This window comes from Zootoca vivipara, chromosome 9, assembly GCF_963506605.1.
Source record: "Zootoca vivipara chromosome 9, rZooViv1.1, whole genome shotgun sequence".
NCBI lineage: Eukaryota > Metazoa > Chordata > Lepidosauria > Squamata > Lacertidae > Zootoca > Zootoca vivipara.
The window spans coordinates 58,320,743-58,345,580 of NC_083284.1; the positions used below are offsets into that span (position 1 = coordinate 58,320,743).

Sequence of the window (24,838 nt, forward strand, 5' to 3'; positions counted from 1 at the left end):
GATTAAGAGTCTCATGCTCTACTGATTGAGCCATAATAATAATAATAATAATAATAATTAAATAATTTTTATTTATACCCTGCCTTTCCCAGTATAAAAACTGGGCTCAGGGCGGCTAACAACAGATATAAAAATATTGATTAAAAACAACTTAAAAACAGCATAAAACACAACATCAATATAGCCAGTAGTCACTCATGATTTTACCACACTCCAGTATCATCTGCTCCACTTATTTATAAAATTTATAAAATTATAATTTAATTTGTTTTTCCCCCCAGCTTTGCTCTTGTTCCTTGTATGATAGGACAACAATGACAGCTAACCGTCATCTCAATTAGTACATCTCAGTTAGAACCTCCTCTCCTCCTTCAGTACAAGGTCCCCGGGTGGGTTACACTATGTTTAAAAATACAATATTAAAATAAGTTGAAAACAAATAATAACCAGGAAAATAAGATGGTGCCAAATGCATTTCTGGGGTGGGAAAACCATAACTTAAGAGCTTGCTCCACCAATCTATTGCCACCACCCAACCTTCTGAGGCAGTGGAACTGCCAAGAGGGCTTCTCTGTTGAGCTTAACATCTAAGAGAGTCTGTATGGAAGGAGGCAGTTTTCCAGATATTTGGGACCAAGTCACTTAGAACTAAACGTTAATGTGACCATCTTAAACTGGACCCAAAAATGAACTGGCAACCAGTGCAGCTTTTTAAATATGAATTCTAAGTGGAACCCCAGCCAGTATATCTCCTGCTGCATTTTGGTCCAGCTGAAGTTTCTTGCTATGATCTGTCCAGCAGCAGCAGCAGCAGCAGCAGCCAAGAGGAACAACAGCATTTCTTTGTAGGAAACGGGAATGTTTTGTCCCATCATATATAGTGAAGGGAGTTACACCAAGAGGAACTTGGCAGCTCTATGAGGCCAGCACCCTTTGCAAACTACAGCTCCCAGGATGCTTTGGGAGACATCATGGCTGTTAAAAATGGTACAAAGTGGTACAAAGTGCTTCAAATGAATGCCAAGAATGTGAGTTCAAGAGGACTTCCCTAAACTGGTAGGAGGGTCCTGTTCTCCGCTTGCTCTTACCCAAAGCCCAACTTTGCATTCACAATTGTTTCAATTACATTTGTACTTGATAATTCTTATTAAAATAAACCTTTCGACAGAAAAGAAAACACCCCATTGTTTGGCAGCTAACTTGGCTGAGACGTAGCGCTACGGAACAGGAGCTCCAGCCTTCATTATTTTTCCAGAAAACTGCATATGGTTTGCGGAATGTTTACCAACTGCGCCTCAGAAAAGGAGAGAAGAAAAGAACTGCCGTGCTCGACTGTTTGTTGTGTCAAATGCAAACCACATGTCACTGTCCTGGCTGCCCTGCTGTATGTACTCTGCACAGCAAATACTTCAAGTGGTGGAGAAAATTGCAACATATGCTTGGGTTAACAGAAGGTCATTTGACGCAGCCATTGCATGGTCAGTTCCAAAATCTCTGATCAAGTTCCCAATGTGTTTCACAAGGGGGTAACCGTTGTGGCAGGGGAAGCGTAGTCACAAATACACCAATTGCTTGCAGCAGTTAAAATGAATGAGTTTCATCCACCTGCATTCCCATCCTTTCTCCACCTTGTCCAGAAAATTGGATGTTCAAGTAATATTGCTTTCAAGATGGGGAGGGGGGAGTAAAGGGGAAGGTAGGGGAGAGAGAGTATTTCAGACCCTGTTACTGATACATTTAGTGCTATTTAAAGTAAAGAATGCGCCCTGAAAATGGAACTCTCTGGCTTTAGTTGCCTCGGTTATAAATAAGTGTTTCTTCGACTTCAGAATAGATATTTTATATTATTTTGACAAGGCATCTTATGTATTAAATGCGCAGAAATGGATTAGGTGTCTGCTAGTGCGCAAATGGGCCGGGTGTCTAATTTTTAATGTTAAAGGTTATCGTTCTCCTGGAGAATTGAATCACCCTGTATATTATAGGCTTAGAATTAATTTGCAATCGCACGCTAAATGCAGCAAGTAGAACAAATCCTGGGCAACGTCTTTGTTTAGCAGTTCTCCCTCTTACTAGGGGCCATGAGAGCCTGATTTGAATAGAATGCATACCTGCAGCAGCTGTGAGGCACATAAATGCCTTAAAGAGAAGATAATACACTTTATTTATTTGTTTGTTTTTATTTAATTGTATTTTGAAGCGGTTTTTCTAGGCAAGCCCATCCAAAGTGGCTTACAACATTTAAAGCACAGTGAGTGAATAATGACTAACTTTTATAAAAATTTTAAAAATCCCATAAAGATTAAATGAAACAGTACCAACTATAAAATAACAGTACCAACTATTTTAACTGGACGGTTAATATAAAGAAATGGCATTTTCAGAGCCTTCTGAGATCCCTGTAGCAGATCAGTATGACTCAGATCTGGAGAGAGTTCGTAAACTGTGGGGCCACCACGGAGAAAGCCCATGGGCACCTCCTTCACTTACCTAGGAGGATGGCTACTTGAGGATGGTCCCAATGCATGGGGCAGGATTATGCAGGCACAGGCAATCCAACAGATAACTTAGGACCAAAACTGTTTAAGGCTTTAAAGGTCAAATGCAGTGCTTTAAAATGGGCCCAGTTAGCAGCATTTTACATTGGACCTGGACATGAAACTGGCATAAGAACGGTGTCACCGTGTCTCTATTGGGATTCCGTTTTTGACCCCCTTGAAGTTTCTGAACCCTCATCAAAGGCAGTCCCCATAAAGTGTAGTACAGTCATCTAATATGTATGTGGCCAGGGCATGGATCGGTGTGGTCAGGTCAGACCTCCTCGGATAGAATCGCATCTGACATACCAGCCCAAGCTGTTAAAAAGGCATTCTTGGCAACTGATGCTACCTGACTTTCCCAGTCGGTACTGAATCCTAGAGCCCTCCTAAAATGCATCCTTGTTCTTTCATAGAGGGGAGAGGTGTCCCACACAATGCAAACCTTCACAAGGCGCACAACCTAACTAATCACGGCTAAACTCCTAATGAAACGGATGCAGCGTAAACTTAATCACAACACAGGCTTTGCAATGCTAAGCACACTCACATAAAAAACAACCTAAGTCTACTGAATTCAGCACAGCTAATAAGGTTTCTTGCAACATATTTTGTCAGATGCTGTTGCTCTCTTTCGAGTTCAGAGTGGCCTCTTGCCCGTGAAGGCTTGTGCCATAATAAATGTGTTGGAATTTAAGATGTGGTTGTATGTGTGCTTGCTAGAGAGTTTGACGGAGGGCACTACACCTTTCTGAAGTGGCAGTGAAGGGTGTAGAGGAAAATTAGGAAGTAGTGCAAAGTGGAAAGCCACCAAATGTTGGTCCCTCTCACCTTTAGCACTCAAAGGAACATAAAAATAGACTTGCCGATCAGGTGGGTGGCTGCCTCATGATTAGGAAAACTCGGCGTAAAGGGTTCATAAGAATTAATCACGCCCTCCTGTCAGCGATTTCTTCACAGAGGTAACAAAGTGGCACCAAACTAGAAATAGAAAGGTAGAATCTTGCCCAAGGGATTGCAGTGGAAACTTGGTAACCTCTAGGGGAGAGGTAAACACTGTTATTTATTAAAAGCAATTTAAGACATAGTAAATAAGTAGAAGGGCTTTCTTTTCGGTTGTAGAATGAGGCAGGTGCCAGGGAGCTGATTTTAGGTGTCTTGAAAGGACAGCAAACTTTTAGTAACTTCTATCGCTTTGGTTTTTTTTTCTACCATCAAGCATTATATGATGATAATTTTTAAATAAATAAATTAGTAATACAGTGGTACCTTGGTTCTCAAACTTAATCCGTTCTGGAAGTCGGTTCCAAAACAAAAGCGTTCCAAAACCAAGGCACACTTTCCCATAGAAAATAATGCAAAATGGATTGATCCATTCCAGACTTTTAAAACAACCCCTAAAACAGGAATTTAACTGGAATTTTACTCTAATGAAACCATTGATCCATAAAATGAAAGCAATAAACAATGTACTGCAGGCACACAATCAATCATTCAGTAGCTGAACTGGGTTCCACACAGTCACAAAAACAAAACAAAAAGAGCCACAAAAACAAAAACACAAAATAAATTGCAAAAACAGACAGACCTCAGTGTAACACTCAAAACGGAAATGTGGCACTCAAAATGGAAGCGTAACAGGAGACTTCCGGTTTGGTCGCTGCTGAGGCTGTGTCGGAATCGCGGAGAGGAGACTCAACGTGATTCATTTTAGGAGGAGAAAAGGGGGTTTCCGAAGGCAGCGGATCCCCAAAACCTCGGAGGAAAAGTTCGAGGTCCTTGGGCAAAAGCGGCGCCTGAAGAAGGGCGAAAACGGGTTTTTCAGCCTAAAAAAACACGGGGCCCTGGCGCTTGGAACGGCCCGCTCCCCTATGAGCTGCCTCAGGATGGAGCACAGCCCAGCGATATTACCTCAGCGCAAAGAGAAAGACTAAAGAGCGGAGTTGAAGACATTCTAACGCGCTGTTTTGCTGCCGGAAAGCTCCGCTACACCCAGCAATTTTATTCCAGCAACAACAACTGTTTAAGGTACGACAAAGGAGCTCATCTTTACTCTCGGTGGACTTACGAACTGCGTCAAAAAAGCAATACGAGACAGCAAAGAACGCGCTCCAGGGACCCAGACAGCCAAGAACTGAGCAACCAACCTCCCCCCCCCAGCCTGTGCCGAGTCTGGAGGTACCCAGAGTGTTGGGGAAAGGACGAGGTGAACATCGTTAAAAGTGAGTGATATAAATAACTCTTGAGAAAGGGGGAGTGTGAGGGGTGGCTGTCTGTTGGAGAGATGCGGAAGGATACAAAGTAACAAGCGGAGAGTGAAGGGGAACTTTGGATTGTGAAGGAGAAAGGAGGAAGTAAAGCAACAAAAAGACTACGAAGTAGCTAAGAAAGTAGCAAAGGAAAGCTACTAAAGTAGCGATAAGCCTGGAGAGTAACCTAGGGGGAAAGGAAAGACCCTAAGATTGTGAATATTTAAATCAAAGGCGGAGAAGGACGAAAACTCGGTGGCTGAGGAAGTGAGAGTGAACTGGGGATATAATGGCGACAGTGGAATGCTGACTCATTACAAGTAGGAAACTCAGTGAAATCTAGCGTGACAAAAGAAGGAAGAAGAAGCAGACGACAAGGGGGTGAAGAGAATCCAAGGGGAGGGAGCGATAAAGGAGGAACCAAATAGCGACACCCAGTGGTGGCCCCCTGTAACGTTCATTAGAGAGCTGGAGTTTATGTGGGTTATACCTCTATCCACTAGCAGTGATAGAGATATGTGGGCAAACTAAACAACACATGCCCTCCCCCCCCACTTGTTTTTTCTCTGAAGAATAATTAAGTGCTGTTTCCATCTCCAAAGAGAGAAAGAAGGCACGCAGAGACTAAACTCACGAATAAAATTTGAAACTGAGAGATCTTCATAAGATGAATGATAATAAGAAATTCAAGAACCAATCTGTAACAACCCCGGCTAATACGCAACGGCGAACATCCAACATGGCATGGAAGCAGAGGCATTAGACATTAAAGAGCTAATTCTTGGACTGAAAACAGAATTAACTGAGAAAATGGACTCTTTAAATGAAAAATTAGATAAGATGGGGAATAGGATTGAAGAAAATTGGAAAAAAACTGAACAGAACACCAAAGCAATTGGAGATCTTGAAAAGCAAGTTGTAGAGCTGCAAGAGAAGAATAAGGAGGTGGATAAAGGCGCCCAGAATTTAACAGAGAGACTGATCAAACAAGAAGAAGTGGCAAAAAAACATAAAAGACGGTAAAGAGTACAGGAGAAATCAAGAAAAATTTAAGGAGGAGATCCAAAGGTTAAGGGACAACCAAGAAGCCCTCTGGGATGCCCTTGCGATGCAGGAATTAAAGCAAAATGATTTGACGCTGAGACTTAGAGGATTGAAAGAGAAGGCGGACGAAAATATTGAAAACATCATCATTAAAGAACTGGCGGAGTGGATGCAACTTCAAGAAGAAGATATATCGATATGTATCGACAGAGCATTTAGAATAAGATCAAAACAAGCACGGGCAAATAAGTGGCCAGGGGACTGCCTAGTTTTTTTAAACTCGAGAATATTGAGGGATAAAATCATGCAACGCAAGAAAACCCAGAAGTTAAGGATAGACGGTACCGAAATAGTCATCATGAGAGAAATCCCTCCAAGACTGTTGAAGAAAAGATCAAAATATAAGTTATTGGCGGAGGCGCTAAGCAGGAACAACATTTATTACAAATGGGACTTCCCTGAAGGGATTATCTTTACCTATAAACAAAGCAAGAAAAGACTGACCACTGAGTTAGAGGTTGATAAATTCTGGAGGAAGTATGGAAAGTTTCTGGGGGGGGGAGGGAGGAGTGGAGACAAGAAGGAAGTTAAGGGCGACAAACAAAGCTCGGAGAGTGAGGAAGACCAAGACACCTAAGTGAACCAGCTACTTTGCTTTACTGTTTTAATATAAGTCAGAGGAGTTTTAAAGTATGTTTTTTCGATTTCCTTGGATGCGGTTTTTCTTTTTTTCTTTTTTTGTTGTTGTTTGTTTGTTTGTTTCTGTGGGGCTTTTTCTCTCTCCTTTTCCCTTTTCGCTTTTCTTTGTTTCTTTCTTCTCTTTCTTTTTCCTCGCAGGTGTTTGATAGTTGGGTTGAAATCTCCCTTTTCCCGAAGAGGAAATAAAGTTTGAGAGGTATAATAAAGTAAACAAGATATTAAAAATATGGATTTAAGAATTATTACGTGTAATGTGAACGGTCTGAACAACAAGGTGAAACGCAATAGAGTGGGTCACTTTCTAGGGAAAAAAAAACCAGACGTAATTTGTCTACAGGAGATGCATATAACAAGGAAACATCGCCGATTGCTAGTGAATAAAAAATTAGGAGAGGAATTTATAGCATCAGATGTCACCAAAAAAAAAGGAGTGGTAATATATGTAAATTCAAAATGGAAACCGGAACAAGTATATAAAGATAATAATGGGAGAATATTGATGGTCAGAATCCATGGGAGACTTGAAAAAATTATTGTAGTCGGAATTTATGCCCCCAATGAAGCCAAGGCAGAATTTTATCAAAAATTGGAAGATTTGCTATTGGATTTTAGTGATCAGAAAATTATCTTACTTGGGGACTTTAACGGGGTGGTATCACCAGAAATGGACAAATCGAGGGAGGGGGGAAAGAAAAATGAGGGCAGGTTACCGAGAAGTTTTTTCCAATTGATAGAAAAATTTGATCTTCAGGACATTTGGAGATGCAAGTATCCATTAAAAAAAGAATTTACTTTTTATTCCCATCCTAATGATTCGGAAAGCAGGATAGACCAAATTTGGGCTTCAAGAGAGATATTAATGAGATGTAAGAGAATAGAAATTTTACCTAAGAGCATCTCAGACCACAATCCAATTATAATGGAAATAAAAGGGAAGGGAGTAATAAAAAGAAGGTGGAGATTGAATGAGTTATTACTGGAGGATGAAAGCATTGTTAAAAAAGCAGAAGGTGTACTAAAAGATTATTTTGAAATGAACTTAACTCAAGACACACCATTGAATGTGGTCTGGGACGCGGGGAAGGCCGTTCTGAGGGGTTTTTTTATTAGTCAAAGTAGCTGGAAGAGGAGGGAAAGGGAAAAGAAATTGGAAAACTTATTAAAGGAATTAAGGGAAAAGGAGATTGTCTTGGGAAAATCAAAAGGTCAAAGGAAGGAGGATCTGAAAAGAGCTCTAAAAATTCTGCAGAACCAAGTGTCCTCCTTATTAGATAAAGAGATAGAAAACAAGATAAGATATTTAAAACAATTTTTTTTTGAATTTTCCAATAAGGCAGGGAGATATCTAGCCTGGCAGTTGAAGAAAAAACCGAAAGAAAAAATTGTAGATAAATTAATGGAAGAGGGTAGAGTGATAGTAGACCCAAGAGAAATTAAAGAATCTTTTGTCCATTTCTACACCAACTTGTACATGGAGGAGAAAGTAGATCAGGGAAAAATAGGAAATTATTTGGAAGAGACAAAGGTAAAAAGAATAGAGGAAGAGACTACCAAGTCGTTAAATGATCCATTCTCGATCTTGGAGATACAGAGGGCAATTAGGAAGGCAAAAAATGGTAAATCACCGGGAACTGATGGGCTACCAGCCCTATTCTATAAAAAATTCGAAAAAAATTTAATTGAACCAATGAAGAATTTAATGAATAAAATTACGGAGAAAGGAGAGATAACGAAATCCTGGGAAGAAGCTTTCATCACTGTGATCCCTAAGCAAGGTGCAGACACTACCCGAATTAAAATTTTTAGGCCAATTTCTTTGCTTAATAACGATTATAAAATATTCGCAGACCTGTTAGCTATGAGAATGAAAAAAGTAATGGAAAATTTAATAAACTAAGATCAATCCGGCTTCCTCCCAAAAAGATATATGCATAACAATTTGAGAAATATAATGAATTTGTTAGAGTATTTGAGCGTAAAGATAAATAAAAAAGCAGCGTTTTTGCTATTAGATGCTGAAAAAGCATTTGACAAAGTATCGTGGAATTTTATGAAGGGAAGTGTAAAACATCTGGGATTTGGAGACAAAATTTGTAATGGAATCGAGGCAATTTACAGAACCCAAAGAGCTAAACTTATAATAAATAACGAGATATCAGGAGAGATTAACATCCAGAGGGGCACCAGACAGGGGTGCCCCCTATCGCCTTTATTATTCATATTGAGCCTTGAATTCTTGTTAGAAAGGATTAGAAAAGATGAGAAAATTAAGGGAGTAAGAATTGGGAAAGACGCACATAAAGTGAAAGCATTCGCGGATGATGTTATTATTACAACAGAGGAGCCGTTAGATACCATCCCCCATACTTTAAAATTAATAAACGAATATGGCAGGCTGTCAGGACTTACTTTAAACATGACTAAAACTAATATGCTTACAAAAAATCTAACAAAGGAAGAAATTGGCCAATTGCAAGATAAAGTAGGTTTAAGAGTAGTAGAGAAAACAAAATACCTTGGAATTTGGATTACCAATAATACAAACAACTTGGTAAAGGATAATTACGACAGAGTCTGGAAGGAAGTTAAAAAAGAATTGGATAATTGGGAGAGATTAAATTTATCATTATTAGGGAGAGTTGCGGCAGTGAAAATGAACATACTCCCCAAAATGCTGTTCCTCTTTCAAATGATACCAATCCTGGGAACAGGGAATAACATTTTTAAAAATTGGAAAAAAGATATCACTAAATTAATCTGGAACCACAAACCTGCAAGAATAAAAGTATAAATTATTAATTGATGCCAAAGAAAGGGGAGGATTGGCGCTCCCAGATTTTCAAATATACCATGATGCAGCAGGATTTGTTTGGCTAAGAGATTGGTTAACATTAGAGAATAGCGAACTTTTGGATTTGGAGGGCTTTGAAAACAAATTTGGGTGGCACGCTTATCTAGTGCATGACAAATTGAAAGTTCATAAAGGGTTTAATAACCATATCATCAAGCGATCCCTTATGGGTATTTGGAATAAACATAGGAGATTGCTGGAGCCAAAAACACCTAGATGGGCGTCCCCCATGGAAATAATTACAGTAAAAAAGGTAAACTTAGAGAGGAGGTGGGGAAACTACTCGGTCCTGCTAGAGGAAAAAGATGGAATTTTGAAAATTAAAGATTATGGGGAAGTAAAACAGCACCTAACGGGTTGGATACAATACCACCAGATCCACAGTAAGTTTAACGAACACAAACACAGACAAGGATTTTTGAACGAACCCTCTTTATTGGAAAAAATTTAATTAAATCAGACACTAAATTAATCTCTAAAATGTACAGCACATTACTTGAATGGGAGACCAAGGACGAGATGGTTAAGGAAGTGATGACAAAGTGGGCCATTGATGTTGGGAGAAGTATAAACATGGAGGAATGGGAGAAGTTATGGACAAAAACCTGGAGATTCACAGCCTCGGAGGGAATAAGGGAGAATATGATTAAGTTATTTTATAGATGGTATATAACCCCCGTAAAAATTCATAAAATGTATAAAACCAGGGACAATTTATGTTGGAAGTGCAGAAAAGAAACAGGAACATTCTTACACGCGTGGTGGCACTGTGGGGAAATAAAGAAATTTTGGACCCAAGTATTTGAAGAGATTAAAAAAATGTTCAAATATAATATAAAAAAGACCCCAGAACTCTTTTTACTGGGGATTATGGATAACACAATTAAGAAAAAAGACGAGACATTGTTCTTGTATGCAGTGACAGCGGCAAGAACATTGATCGCATCGTATTGGAAAACCAAAGAGATACCTAATATTGAGGAATGGAGGGATAAGCTGTTTGGATACCTAGATTTAGACAATCTGACGAACTCAATTAGAGGATATTCGAATAAGAAATTTCAACTCAATTGGGACAAATTCGGGGATTACATGAAAAAGCAGTGCCCCACAGTAAAGTCCTGGGTTTATTTTTAGTTCTTGTATTGAATAACATAGATTGAATTAAACATGATAAAGATGATAACTGATGTATTTCTATTTATAAATCACTTTAAGGTATATATTGGTTGATATATGGGGAAGCAGTAATGGTATATAGCATTTAAGGAACCTGAGAGAGAGATGAGGGGAAGTCAACTAGGAGGGATGGAAATTAATGTAATTTAATTACATTAAATTACTACTAATCTGAGATTTATTTTCTATTATGATTTTGTATTTTTCATATTATTAATATTCCAAGTGTGTGGATGAGTTTTATGTTTGTACTTTTTAATCAGATTTTCAATAAAGTTCATTTTGGATTAAAAAAAACAAAAAAAAAACAAAAACAAAATGGAAGCGTAACACTCAAAATGGAGCATGTTCGGCTTCCAAAAAAAGTTTGCAAACCGGAACACTTACTTCCGGGTTTGCAGTGTTTGGGTTCCAAGTTGTTTGAATACCAGGGCATTTGAGAACCAAGGTACCACTGTACATTTTTTCCCTTCTACTGAAAGGCATTTACCGTATGTGGTCTCCTGCCTGAGATGCCAAAATAGCTTGGCCAGGCTTTGGGTAGAATCCATCTTGACTTGAGAAGAAGGGCGCCATTTTCTGTTTCACCTCAGGCAACAAAATGTATTGGGCCATCCATGTCACTTGCTTTCTAACACATATTGATGTGGGACTACTCAGGGATCCAGATTTTTTGCCGGGGGGGGGGGGAGTTGTCTGTAGCATTTGTTAACAACTTATCTACTTTTTGATGCTATTAGTAGTAACAATCTCTGAAGCAGTATATTTCCAATACAGTGGTAGCTTTTAAAATTGGGATACAAAGAGCACTTAATACAAGTGTGGCCCTGTTGTTTGGCAATGACATATGTGACTGGCGTTCTCTGCAATAAATCCAGAACTGTCAGTTTGGTCCCTAGTCATTAGTTTAGGACAGGGAGCTACAACTATTTTAAATGCACTTGCTTCACATACGTAGTTCATAGCACTGAATGGCTCTTGCTTGGGATGCAATCCTGTGCTGAGTTACATTTGATGTCGGTAGGTAGGTTTTGTTGCTCAGGGCAGGACTGTAGCGCTTCTTGTTCCTAAGCCATAGATTTCCAAAGGGTGAAAATGGAAGGAAATGCAGGAAAGTAGTGGTCTAAATACATCTATAGAGCTAGGGCACAAAGTGCAGACCTGTCCTCTTCATGAAAGCACAGGAAATGTGGGCACATTTGCAGTAACTGAATCCCTTCCCCACCCTAGCATGTCCCTGTGAACATGATGAGAGTGTAAGGCTGCAGAAAGAAGACTTTCTGCCAAATCTTGTTCTCTTGGGTTTAGAATGAAACAACCTGCAGTTGCTGTGTGGAAGGGAAGTGGCGTTTCACAAGAGGAGACTTGAATGTTCTGTATACTGATTATTTCTCTGTGACAGAAGACCCCTGGCATAGAATTCTGGTTTGTTCTGTCCTGAAACACGTCCCCAGGTTCCCAATTCATTGTAAATGGAAATAAGTATGTTTCTAAAGAGGCACAAACAACGCAAGGATGTTCACAATGTAACTGCAAATTTTAGCATTTACTTTCTAGTTTTGTTGCAATGGGGCAATTAACAACAGCTCTTGAAAGAAGATGCCTCTTGTCTTAGCCCTTTTGTGCAAAAAATACTGGCATCCTATGGCTGTTTCCACATTGAGGTCCCAATGGTAGCTTCATCATGTGTAGTAGCGGAAAGTTTGAAGACTTAACTACCCTGTTGCCTTCTTACACCATGATTGCTACGTTTACCAGTTGTGAAATTTGTCTTCATGAACCCTCTTGTTGGGGCAATCTGGATCCAGTTTCATGGAATGGGAAAGTAGTTGCAAAAATAATCCTTACTTGACTAAATCAAAGCTATATACAGTGGAACCTCAGTTTATGAACACCTCGGTTTACGAATTTTCAGTTTACGAACACCACGGACCCATCTGGAACAGATTAATTCACTTTCCATTACTTTCAATGGGAAAGTTCGCTTCAGTTTATGAACAGACTTCCGGAACCAATTACACCCATGCTTCGGGTTAAGTACGCTTCAGGTTGAGTACTCCACGGACCCGTCTGGAACAGATTAATCCACTTTCCATTATTTTCAATGGGAAAGTTTGCTTCAGTTTATGAACGCTTCAGTTTATGAACAGACTTCCAGAACCAATTGTGTTCATAAACTGAGGTACCACTGTACAAAGGTAAGAACATAGCTGACTCAGGAAGGGGTGTGTGTGTGTGTGTGTGTGTGTGTGCTGGCCCCCGAAGCTTTGGCTAGGATATTTTGATGCATTTGATTGCTACCATTTTATGTTGCTTAAATCTGCCAGCTCTCGGTTACTGTCTGAATAAGGATGAGTTTGCTTTAACTTTAAGCTTTTCTCACTCCCTGCTACCTTTGACACAATCCTCACTACAGATAGGGTGGTTTTGTTTTGTTTTGTTTGCTCGCAGGTGGATTTATTGAACTTTGACTTCAAGAGTTTATTTAAGGCCTATGCCTTTAAAATGGTAGTTCCACCCACAGGCTGCCTTTAAAAAGGAAAATCACTGTTGTGAGGTGGAGCTGAGGCTGCCAACAAAATTATAAGTAGTTGCTTCAGCTTGCTTGGGAACATCTGGAGTTTGGAGGATGATATATAGTAGTAGGTCTCTGTAACAATTTTAGAGACGTTGAAAGCCAGATTGAGTTACTGGTCTTAGCGGTTATATAGCTCCTAGGATTTTCTGTCTATGGAAAGGGATTAATCCTTCCTTTCTGCAGACTTGACGCTGCCATCCAGTGAAATATTTTTGTGACCTTGTCTGTAATTTGGTGAACCTCTACTTATCACCAGAGATAAGTAAGCTGTTGTGATTTTTTTTTTTGAAATCTAGCATAGCACTAGGCAGCAACTTTCAAGATATCTTTTCCCGCATAAAACCACAGAGAATTGGAATTCTTAAAGACGACTTGAGAAAATTGGTGAGTGGTAGCTGCTTGGGATTTTATATCATGTGTATCTCAAACTGCATACTTCAATTGAGGTAGAATATCAACCCATGATTTGGATAAAAAAATATATTAAAAGTAAGGTAATGGTACTATTTTATTCATTCTATTTGCACTGATAATTCATACGGCAATGCTGTTTATATCCTGCCATGAAAGCAAAGCTATCTCTTTGCATGTGTTAAATCTTTTTTGAAGTCCTATCAAATGCAACAGTTCTGTATAACATTAAGATTACAATCTACCTCCTCTTGAAATTCATAGCAAGCCATCACTAATTTCAGAACTTCGGCTTATTTTAGTAATATTCATCTTGCACACATTTAAGGCATTTTGCATTTGGGTATTTTTTCTGAGAAAGCGTTTTATAAACTGTGTGTTTCCATGTAAAAACTGAATTGTACTATAAATTGGTATTTTAAGCTTCCAATGACATTTTGGTGAAAGTAAGATTTTGTGCAGAAAAAATGCCTTCATGTTTGACATGAAACATGCCTTCATGTTTGACATAGTAACTACATCAATCTGTTTCATTACATTGTGGCATGGAACACAAAAGAGTACTTCTGAACTTTGAAGTGTGTATTTCTGCTCAACATGAGAATAGGATTTAAATCCACGGTGTTCTAAATCAGGGTAATCTTGAGTTTATCACCATGGCTTAAAGCAGGTGTGGGAAACCTGGCTTCCTTACAGATGTTGGTACACTCTTATGTGGGTAGGACCATAGTTCAGCAACCATGTTATATACAGAAAGTCCCATATCCAATCCCTGGCATCTCTAGATAGAGCAGGGAAAGACTGCTGTCTGAAACCTGGAGAGCTACTGCCAGTCACTGTAGAGCCAGTGCTAAGCTAGAAGGACTCATAGTCTGACTTAGGAACGTAAGAGTTGATATGAAATATCTTCCTATCAGCCTCAGCCACTGTGTCTGGGGATGAGATGGTGGGAATTGTGGTACAACAGCATCTGGGGGCCACCACCCACATTTGTATAAATGTGAATAAAGCAAGTATTGCAAAAGGACACCATGAATTTTCAGTGTGGAGGAGGACTAAGCTAAGCACTTCCGCATTTGTCCCTGGACTTCTCACCCCATAGAAAAGAGAGGGATATCTAACTCTGGTTTTAGAAGTGAGGTAGTTGTTTTCTTGGAAATAAACTGGTGAGTGAGACAAGATGGGGCTTCTTGAAAGAAATCGTTGGAAGAAATCAGAACATCCCAACACCAAAAGAAGGACCTGTAAGTAAACCAATACAGCATGGAGTTGTTCCTCAAAGCAAGTATAAGCAGCCTTCAGCTCTCCCAGATGCAGAAGATGCAGAATTTAGAGACTTGGTGTAAAAAAGGCTTGCTGGAACTAGCCAAAGAGGTTTATGAGGCAGATGATTAAGATGACTAAGATTGGATAGCTAAGCAATAAGTTTACCCCCAATATGTTTTCAGTGTCTGGGATCAGGTTCTTATTATTGGTATACCTCTAAGAAGGATTAATGTCAAAACCCCATGAGCTATGGGGTCAAAGTCAACTTGGAACTTTAAGTTACAAAGATGCTGTGAAGAAAGAGGGATTACTGACAGTTTGTCTAGCAGATCAGTCCTGCTGGTGCGGCATAATATGCCTCAGTAACTGACTTATTCAAGGTTTAAAGTTTAGATCTATAGTTTTGCATAGGGCACATTATATTGGCCTGGGTTCAGGGGCAGTTGGAGGAATAAAGAAGAGTTCCCTGCAGAATTGACTGTAGATGTGAGGAGTTTGTGGGTTTGCAATATATAGAGATGATTGCAATGCAAGACAGAAGACCCTAGGAACCTGTTCACTGAGAGAGGGTTTGGAAGTTTCATGTGATCTTTGTGGAAATATGCCTAGAGAACCTTTGAGAAGCAGTAGAAATTGCTACACAAATCGAGTCTTTCTACATAGCATCTGGACCAAGAAAAATACTGTCAAGTAATATCCAAAGTGCTGCCAATTCGGTATGCTGGAATTGGTTCACATGTTAAAATTACCATATTGGCCTGAATATAAGTCTCATTTTTTTCCAAATTCTGACCGTGAAAAGTTAAAGTGTGGCTTAGATTCGTGACCTTACAAAAATTGGCTTTTACATTATCGCTGCTGAAACAGACATACGGTAAAACGGAACGGGTGTGAGTGCCTGCGAAATTTTAAGGGAGCGGCGTATATTCGGGTATTGTCTTTCTCTCTCCCCCCCCCCCCCGAATTTTAAAGGTGCAGCTCATATTCAGGTGCAGCTTATATTTGGGCCAATACGGTAGATATTGGTACTGTCTGACTTCAGTGAACTAATTTGTAAGGCATCAGGAATACTGATTTCCAAAAGGAGATACACAACTGAAAGTTCATCCAGAAACCACATTTGGGGGGGGGTGGTTAATGAAATCCACAAACCCCACCACTGTCAGGAGCTGCTGCACTCTGCCCTAGGTGGTGAACCATTGCAACCTTTTTGGTTAAATGCCTTTTGGACCGATTAAAGGTAAAGGGACCCCTGGCCATTAGGTCCAGTCGTGACCGACTCTGGGGTTACGGCGCTCATCTCGCATTATTGGCCGAGGGAGCTGGTGTACAGCTTCCAGGTCATGTGGCCAGCATGACAAAGCAGCACATGGAAACGCCGTTTACCTTCCCGCCAGAGTGGTACCTATTTATCTACTTGCACTTTGATGTGCTTTTGAACTGCTTTCGAACAGGAGCTGGGACCGAGCAACGGGAGCTCACCCCGTCGCAGGGATTTGAACCGCCGACCTTCTGATCGGCAAGTCCTAGGCTCAGTGGTTTAACCCACAGCGCCACCTGCGTCCCTTGGACCGATTACACGCACCCAATCTCACCATTGGATCTTTCTGGGCAGGTTTCCTTTTCCAGTTGACCCTGCCTTGAGCTACATGGTTAACCTGAGCTGTAATGTTTCTGTTCTTTCTCTTTGGTCCTGATTCTTGCAGTGTTCTGCAATTCTTGCCTTCTGATCGTCTTGACTCCTGGCACATATTCCAGATCCTGCTTCTTCCATTATAAGCCTCTAAGGTATTATAGTTCATAAAAAAGACACCTGAACGTGAAATGTGGGCTGTGAACATTTTACTCTGAATCCACAGTCTCCAACCGCTATTAGCCAGAATCCATATTGATCTCTGTCCTATCACTTCTTACAAAATACTGCATTTTGATGTGTCCCCCTCCCCAATTAGCTTCAATCTGAATTGAGAAAATGAATGACCTAGCTGCATTTTAAGCTTGCAATATCCACACCACTTGAGAATACATGATCTACTACCTGATGGTGTCCAGATTTTAAACAGATCTGATTAAAAAACGCCACAAGTACAGGAAGTTAGCTCTTTGAAGCGTGTGCCATTTAGTGGTTTTAAACCACTGTGGTTTGTGTGGGCACTACTGCAATTCACTGAACATAGGAGAAGGCCCTTTCTCCTTTGAACCAATATTGATAATAATAAGTATTATTATTGTTGTTATTATTATTATTATTATTTATTTATTTATACCCCGCCCATCTGGCCAGGTTCTCCCAGCCACTCTGGGTGGCTTCCAACAAAATACAGTATTAAAATACAGAAATCCATCAAACATTATTGAAATAATGGACTTTAAGAGCTTCCAAGAGACTCTGGCATGCTTACAACTGCAGTTACATAACTATCCAGTATTGTAATAGGCTTCAGCATAACACAGGGACTGAGCAGTCTGGCCTTGTGTACCAATTCTGATAACCACTATCGTATGTTGATTAAAATGCTGAGCTTAAACCAGGGGGAAGTGGGTGCAGGTGCCTATTTGCACCATGTTTGCTGCACAGCTAGCTTTCCCCCAGTTGCTTCTCTCAACCTAACATACCTCACAGGGAGGTTGTGATAAAATGGGGATCAACTCTCATATATAAGTTGCATTGAGCTCCTTGGAAGCAGGGTGGGATGTAAATGGGGGGGGGGGATGAAGGCCTTGGTATCATTCTTTCTACAATGCCTCATGGCGGTTGGTCTTTGAGCAACTCAGTCTTCCTGTGGCTAACCTTTTTAATCATTTATGGAAAGCAGGCACTGCGTTTCTTTCTCCTTTTCACCTTCCCTTACATGTTTTAAAGGATATTTTTGAAATGAGATTGCCTACACTGAGGGGCTCTCCTGCCAGGTCATGTCACCCTTTATTACTTTAAATATGTAGAAATTGCCCGGAGGAATTTCCACCCAGCCTTCTCACGGTCCATAGCATTGTTGGTATTATTGCAAACATCTGCTCAGAAGTAGGAGCTTTGATCTGTGACTATTTGCTGAATTCAAGCACGGCGAGGGACAAAGCTGAGTTGCTCACTAACATGTGTGGCATGTTAGGAAAGTTGTGGTGTGTGCTGCTTAATTCCAGGTCCGCTAAAGTCAGTGGCTGCTTGTGAATGTCTGGATGGCAGCCTACAACTGCCATCAAAAGGACATTTGTTCTGTTGAAATCAATGATGTTTAATTCTAGGTAAGTGTCACTGGAGGCCACCTTGGTCATAGATGTGCATATCAATCAGAGTGGTTCTGCTGTGGCTTTGCAACATTTTTTCTTCTATATTTATTACAGTAATTTATATTGCACAGAAAGCTACTCAAGGCAGGTCTCAATTTTAAAATATGTATTGGAAAAATGCAAATAAAACACGGTTAAATATATTAAAATTACAGGAATTAAAGACATTACGGAAGAGGCAGTATTTAATTTTTTAAAAAGCATGTTGGAATAAAACTGTGGGTATTGTAAGTTATTATACAGCAATGTAATCTTGATGGAGGAGTGGAACTGCATGTGTCTCTTTTGTTCCTCACAAGGTCTTCACACTCAGGGTTTATGTGCAGTGGCTGGATTGTTTTGCGAGCACCAGTGCCATACAGCAACTTTAAGCACTGCACCGACTGTTTGCCTTGTACTGCGTAAAAGCAAACACATAGTTTAGAGATCATTTGCTTGGGTAAACTTCAGTTATCACTGCAGCTTATGGGGAAACAATGTCTAAAGTTTGGCTTCCTGTGACTGCATCCTGTACCCACTTACTGCATTGAACTCAATGGAAGTTACTTCCGAGAAGGCATGTACAGTGGAACCCCGGGTTACGTACCATCTGCCTTACGAACGCTTTGGTTAACGAGCTCTGCTAACCTGGAAGTAGATGCTCCTAGTTGTGAACTTTGCCCAGGGATGCAAGCGGAAGTCGCGCACCGGCAGCGGGAGGCCCCATTAGCAAAAGTGTGCCTCATGTTAAGAACGGTTTTGGGTTAAGAATGGACCTCCGGAATGAATTAAGTTCGTAACCGAAGGTACCACTGCATAGCATTGCATAAGTTAGAAGAGTGCCCATTAGACCATAGAATCAGAGTTGGAAGGGACCTGCTTCAATGCAGGAAACTTTGGGGCTCAAACCCATGACCCTTAGATTAAGAGTCTCATGCTCTACCAACTGAGGTTAGGATTTCTCTCCCCTCCCAACTTACAGTTATTCCTTGATTGCTGTAGAATTACTTCTTTATTAAGGCCAACCTACTAATAACACAAATACAGGTCATCAGTATGACTGATCACAGTGATATCCTTGAACGATATGCAACTGATGCATTTGAGAACACAGGGAGTGTTTCTTTTCTAGCTCTCTTTAACAATTCAGTTGATGGTATTAGCTGGTGCAGGGCTTCACGGGCTATACTAACGGATGGAAGTAGGGAATGGGGAGAGGGAAAACATTCTAGTACCAACCTGCCATTCTAGACCTACTTTCCCCTCTAAGCAACTATGTGGAAGTTGAGCAGGTGATGTGCCTACACAAGAAGCCATCTGGAAACTCCTCAGTTCATGTCTTGAGGTTCATGATGGAAGAAAGATAGGATGTAAATTAAAGTGTCTGGAGCACTGGACTGAGGAATGTGGGAGAAATGTGCTGTTTCTTTTTAACCCACTCCCCACATCACATTTCTGCTTCGTATGTGAACTCATGTCTACCATTGTTCTACCATGGTTTGTTGATTGTGACTTGGAGCCTCATTTCTGAAGCATAATACAGTGAAACCTCTACTTACCACCATAATCCGTTCCGGCGGCCCGTCCTTTAGGCGCAGCGGGTTGCTGGTAGAAGCGCTGTTGTGCAGACATTCAGGGCACACACTGCTGGAAACTAGTTCTAGCTTTTCTTATGTAACACTTGCGGGTTAAAATTTGACACTCTCAGTTTATAGAATCATAAAATTGTAGAGGCGGAAGGGACCCTGAGGATCATCTCGTCCAGCCCCCTGCAGTGCAGGAATATGCAGCTGTTCCATATGGGAATGCAACCATGCTGTAACCAACTGGGCCTTCCAGAGAAATGTCAATAAAATGCCCTAATCCAGATACGGAGATCTGTACATGGCGGTAGGCTTCTGTGTAATGCTTCCTGGAGCAGGAACTGCGTTGTGCATCGGGATGTGAGCGCTGTCAGAACAGCTTTTGTTTCCAGTGGACACATTATCCTTGTCTTCGGGCCAGGTGTAAACAACATTTTCCCGTGTACAGTGGTGCCTTGACTTACGAATTTAATCCGTTCCGAAGGTACCTTCGTAAGTCGAAAAATTCGTAAGTCAAAAAACGGCATTGGAGACGCGTTTTCCCATAGGAATGCATTGGAAACGGAAAAATTTGTAAGTCGAAGCAACCCTATCTAAAAATTCGTAAGTCGAAAAATCCCTATCTAAAATGGCTGCAGTTTTTTCCGGATGTCGAGACATATGTAAGCGCGCGGCCATTACCCCCATTCGTAAGTCGAAAAATTCGGTTGTTGAGTCGTTCGTAAGTCGAGGTACCACTGTATCTTTGAGCTTTGAATGCATAGCTCTAGTTGATTGAACCAATTAAACTGATCAAAACTTCCTTGTTAGATATGCCAAGTTACCAAACTAGTTTTGTGAGTATGTATACAGTATAACATATGCCCAGTTTCCACAGGGAAAGAAGCCAAAGTGACTTCGCCTTCCATGTACAATGGGAATGACTTATACGAATAGCAAAGCTCCCCCCTCCTTTGTTTGGCAAATAGGTGGGCACGCTCAGTGTCATCCAATCACATGTGGCTGCTTTTCCTCCACCCCCTATCAGCAAGCAGCTCCACACCACCTCCCTGTTTCTACTTTTAAGGCAGATGTTTAAGTAAAATCAATCTGAACCATTTGCTGCCTACACTTACAGATACAGGAATTCATATAATCTGAACGTTATTGTTGGGTGAGTAAAGCTTGGGCTGAACGTTGGGTGAGTAAAGCTTGGGCTGTATCGAAGTAGAGGCTTTGCAGCCTGGAAAACATTCACTGAAATGGTTTGTTGGCAGGAATTGGCATTTAAGCGTACAAACTATATTGGAAACTATATTGAATGCTTTAAAAAGATAGAAACGGGGAGGGGGGAGCATTTTCTTCCTCAGGGGAATGTCTGAAACTCTGGTGGTTCTCTGCTTTTCTCAGTAAACACCTTAAGGATTGCACTGTTGGAATTTTGCAAAGATACCGGTACTTAAATGCAGCATAGATGAAAACTGACAATCCTCAAAAAGGTTTTAACATAATTGAGCATCTGGGGCTGTCTTTTCTCCTCCTGCAGCTTAATGGGCAGCTGTTCTAGTGATAAAGCTGGAAGGTGCAGGGAGGAGAATGCTTTGCTTTGGGATTCCCAGGACACTGGGACAGCAGGGGACACTGGGACAGCAGGGCCCAAAAGGCTGGGATCTCCAGGCTTAGTTTCTAAAAACTTCTTTACAAGCTCTAACATGCGTGCCGTTGCTATCTTTCCTTCTTTTCCTTCTATCTTTCCTTCTTTTCCTTTTTTTAAAGTTAGAGGACAAGCCCTGTTGGCAAGTATTTTACGAGTCAGTTAATCAGAAATGGCAATCATATTATCAGCAGAAGCTTGCAATAGCAATTGTATTCACCTGCAAAAGTATTGCCTTTCAAAAGCTGCAAAATGTGATACCCTTCCACACCTGCTGTGTTCAGAACAGATACCCGAGTAGCAGGCATCAGAACTAACTGCATATTTATTGTGACTTTTGTAGTACTTTCATAGGACTCTGCTATGGGCTAGGACTAGCTGAATTAGCTAGAGCATGGTCTTGATAACACCAGGTTTGCAGGTTCAACCCCCACAAGGTTTTCAGCCTTTTTGAGTCCACAGTTCCCTTAACCAACTACATTCTTTTTGCGGTACCCTTGTGGGGCTCAGGAGTCCAGTTATGTCACCCCTTTCCTGCAGAGCTGGCAGCCCCTGACCCTTTTCCAAACACCCTCCCTTGTGGAGTGTTCGCTCCCCCCTCCTCTCTCTCCCCTCTCCTTGGGAGTCCTCTGCAGTGGCTGCCCCTGGTCTCTGAGCTGCCACCCTGCCCCACAGGGACCTGGGACTTGTCTGTCCATTCCCAACAGCTGGTGGAGTGGCTGGCTGAGCTCCCTCGCCCGCTTGCTTGCTTACTCCAAGGCCACCTCAGTTCCTGGCAACCAGCACCCCCTGGCCAGCCCAGAGGCACCTTTCGCCTGGGGAGCTTGTAGCCAGGGCTGCTGCAACAAAGAGCTTTGCAATCCTTTGGGAGGCAGAGACGCAGGAGGGCATCGGGGGGGGAGGGGAGGGGAGGAAAGAGGAACAGTGTTGCCCACAGCACCCCTGACCATCATTCAAGGCTCCCCAGGGTGCCACAGCACACTGGTTGAAAACGACTGTCATATGGGATAGCTGCATATTCCTGCAATGCTGGGGTTGGACTTTGATACTCAGGGTCCCTTCCAACAAGTCTATGATTCTATGGTTGTGACGGCTCTGTGGTTTATGGAACATAAATTGAAGGAAGTTAGAGGGTAGAGTTGGTTTGGGGTTTTTTAGTTAAGATTGTGAAGGTTAGAGTAGAAACTCCCATGAAGCTACATTAGCAGAGGTGGGAATGCATAGACTGGTGAGATTCAATTTATTGCAAGAGCAGAGGGAGCTCTCATGTGGCAGGGGCTAGTGGGTGTTGCGAGCTTTGTGTAATCTAGATTGGGTGCCTTTGGAGCAGCAAAGTAAATGGTGCAATAAAACCTGTCCACAGAAAGCAGGAATAATTATCTATCTAAATGAATGAGTAACTACTGACATCCTAAATTTTGTGCAATATGGTATACTTTGGAAAAGAGGTAACAACTTGGATTTTAAGTTGTTGGTATTTAGTAGTAGTACAAGAAAGTGTTGAACAACATTTTCAGAGTATACCACGGACATAAAAAGAGTAAACTAATAATGGATTAAAAATTGAATGTTGGGGTTTTTTATATAAAAAATCAACAGGAAGTTAAATAGCATAGTGACCTAGACAGTATTACTGATATAAAATTCAGGAGATTCATGATTTCACAAAAAAGTTTGAATTAGTTTGGTTTTTTTAAGTCTGTACCTAAAATGAAATACAGTTTATTCTACACCTTGGGATAGGAGCGTATTTTAGCAGCAATTTGTGCAAAATGAATAGGGCTCTGTAGTCAGTGACTCTTTGCTGCAATGTCACATTGGTGAGCATTGCTGTGCTATGCAGTTTTTTATCTGGTGAATGTAACAGTGTAATTTTCATTACATGTAAATTGTGGGTGGCACCTGAACAATTCATGCATTGACTAGACTTATTGGAAATGGGACTTCTACCATCATTGATCTCACTGGATCTACTCTTGACTTAGTCAGATGCCACCCTGGAGGACCACAAAATGCAGTAATCTCTCTCATTTTTCAGGGTCCTTCATCCAGAATGATAACCTGTGGACCAGTCTTCTCGTTTGCCCGGTGCATCTTGCGGAGAAAAATCGTCACTGTGGACAGCCTTGAAGATAGCAAATTATGTCGCTGTTTATCCACCATGGACCTTATTGCCCTGGGAGTAGGAAGCACCCTCGGTGCTGGCGTTTACGTCCTTGCTGGAGAAGTTGCAAAAGCAGATTCCGGACCTAGCATTGTAGTTTCTTTCCTCATAGCAGCCTTGGCTTCCGTGATGGCAGGGCTTTGTTATGCAGAATTTGGCGCTCGCGTTCCAAAGACTGGCTCTGCCTATCTGTATACTTACGTCACTGTTGGTGAACTCTGGGCTTTTATCACAGGCTGGAATCTCATTTTGTCTTATGTCATTGGTGAGTTTGGAAGACCTTGGAGGCTCTTAAGAAAATGCTAACCACAGCCTACTTGGCTTTTGTCTCCTGGTTGCTGTTCATAACTGGAGTAATCTTTTGCTTTCATGCATAAATGTGCACAGAGAGAGAGGGAGAACACTTTTTTTGGGGGGGGGGGATATGCTCTAAGTGTTCCTGACCTTTTGGTGGCTATTGGCAGCAGTGTGAATGGGACAATATCCAGCAGCCAGCAATATGAGAAGGGGGTAGAATTGCAATGCATTGAAATGATGAGAGGTGAATGGCATATGGGCTAGGAAAAAGGTTCTTCAAGCACAAGAATAGGGTGTGGATCCCTGTAGTGGTTATGGAAACCAAAGGAAATGAACAGTACTCATATTAGTTATTCTCTTGGTGTACACTGCATGATGATTTGACTTTTGAGGCATGAATGAGCAGTGTACGTTCTCACCTTCAGCATTTTATTTTCAAAATTACCCTATGAAGTTGGTTGGGCTGATGTGACTTGCCCATTGTCAACCTGTATACTTAATGGCTAGTGGAGAATTGACCTCTGGTCTCCCATGTCCCACTCCAACACTTTTTCTACTATGCCACACTTGTGCACAAGCCACATGTAGATTCCAGAGATAAAATTATGCTCTCTGAGAGCAACATCAAACAATCCCCAAATTGCTTTTGATGACATGCCTCTCTTGACAAAGAGTACAAAGCCTTTGATGTCACTGCAAACATCCAGCATATTTTCTAAATAGTGGTAGAGATAATTATTATTTTTTGCAAATAAATAATTTTTGCTAATAATAATAATTCTTAAAACAATTACTGTACTTGGTTTCTCTTGTCTTCAACCGTTGTGTAAATAATGTTGGGTGTGTGGTGCAGCATTCATCTTCCTTTTGAAGACAGAGCAGCAAGAGTTTCTCAGATTGTCATCGGATATGCTTATTCCTGAAATTCTCACCGCACAGAGCAACCAGTGTGGTCCTGGGAATGTGCATGTATGAAAGAAGCAATTTCCTACTCTGTGTTAATGTGAATAACTGCTGGGAATTTGCATCCGGGACTAGGCAAGTGCCGAGGTCCATTTCTCAGTTGCTGCCAGGAAGCAA

General features: G+C 41.1%; 1 protein-coding gene across 6 annotated transcripts in view; it reads left to right on the forward strand.

The window, feature by feature from the left end:
- SLC7A2 (solute carrier family 7 member 2) overlaps positions 1-24,838 on the forward strand; it is a 63,777-nt gene that overhangs the window by 9,746 nt on the left and 29,193 nt on the right. For 3 of the 6 annotated variants that reach the window (XM_035112832.2, XM_035112833.2, XM_060278837.1), the window contains exon 2: positions 23,336-23,726. In XM_035112832.2, the coding sequence (XP_034968723.2) occupies positions 23,351-23,726 (376 nt within the window). In that variant the 5' untranslated portion in view covers positions 23,336-23,350. Of the gene's footprint in view, positions 1-12,615; positions 13,522-17,527; positions 20,845-23,335; positions 23,727-24,838 lie in introns of those variants that run through there. The other 3 variants (XM_060278836.1, XM_060278838.1, XM_060278835.1) reach the window with 3 other exon arrangements.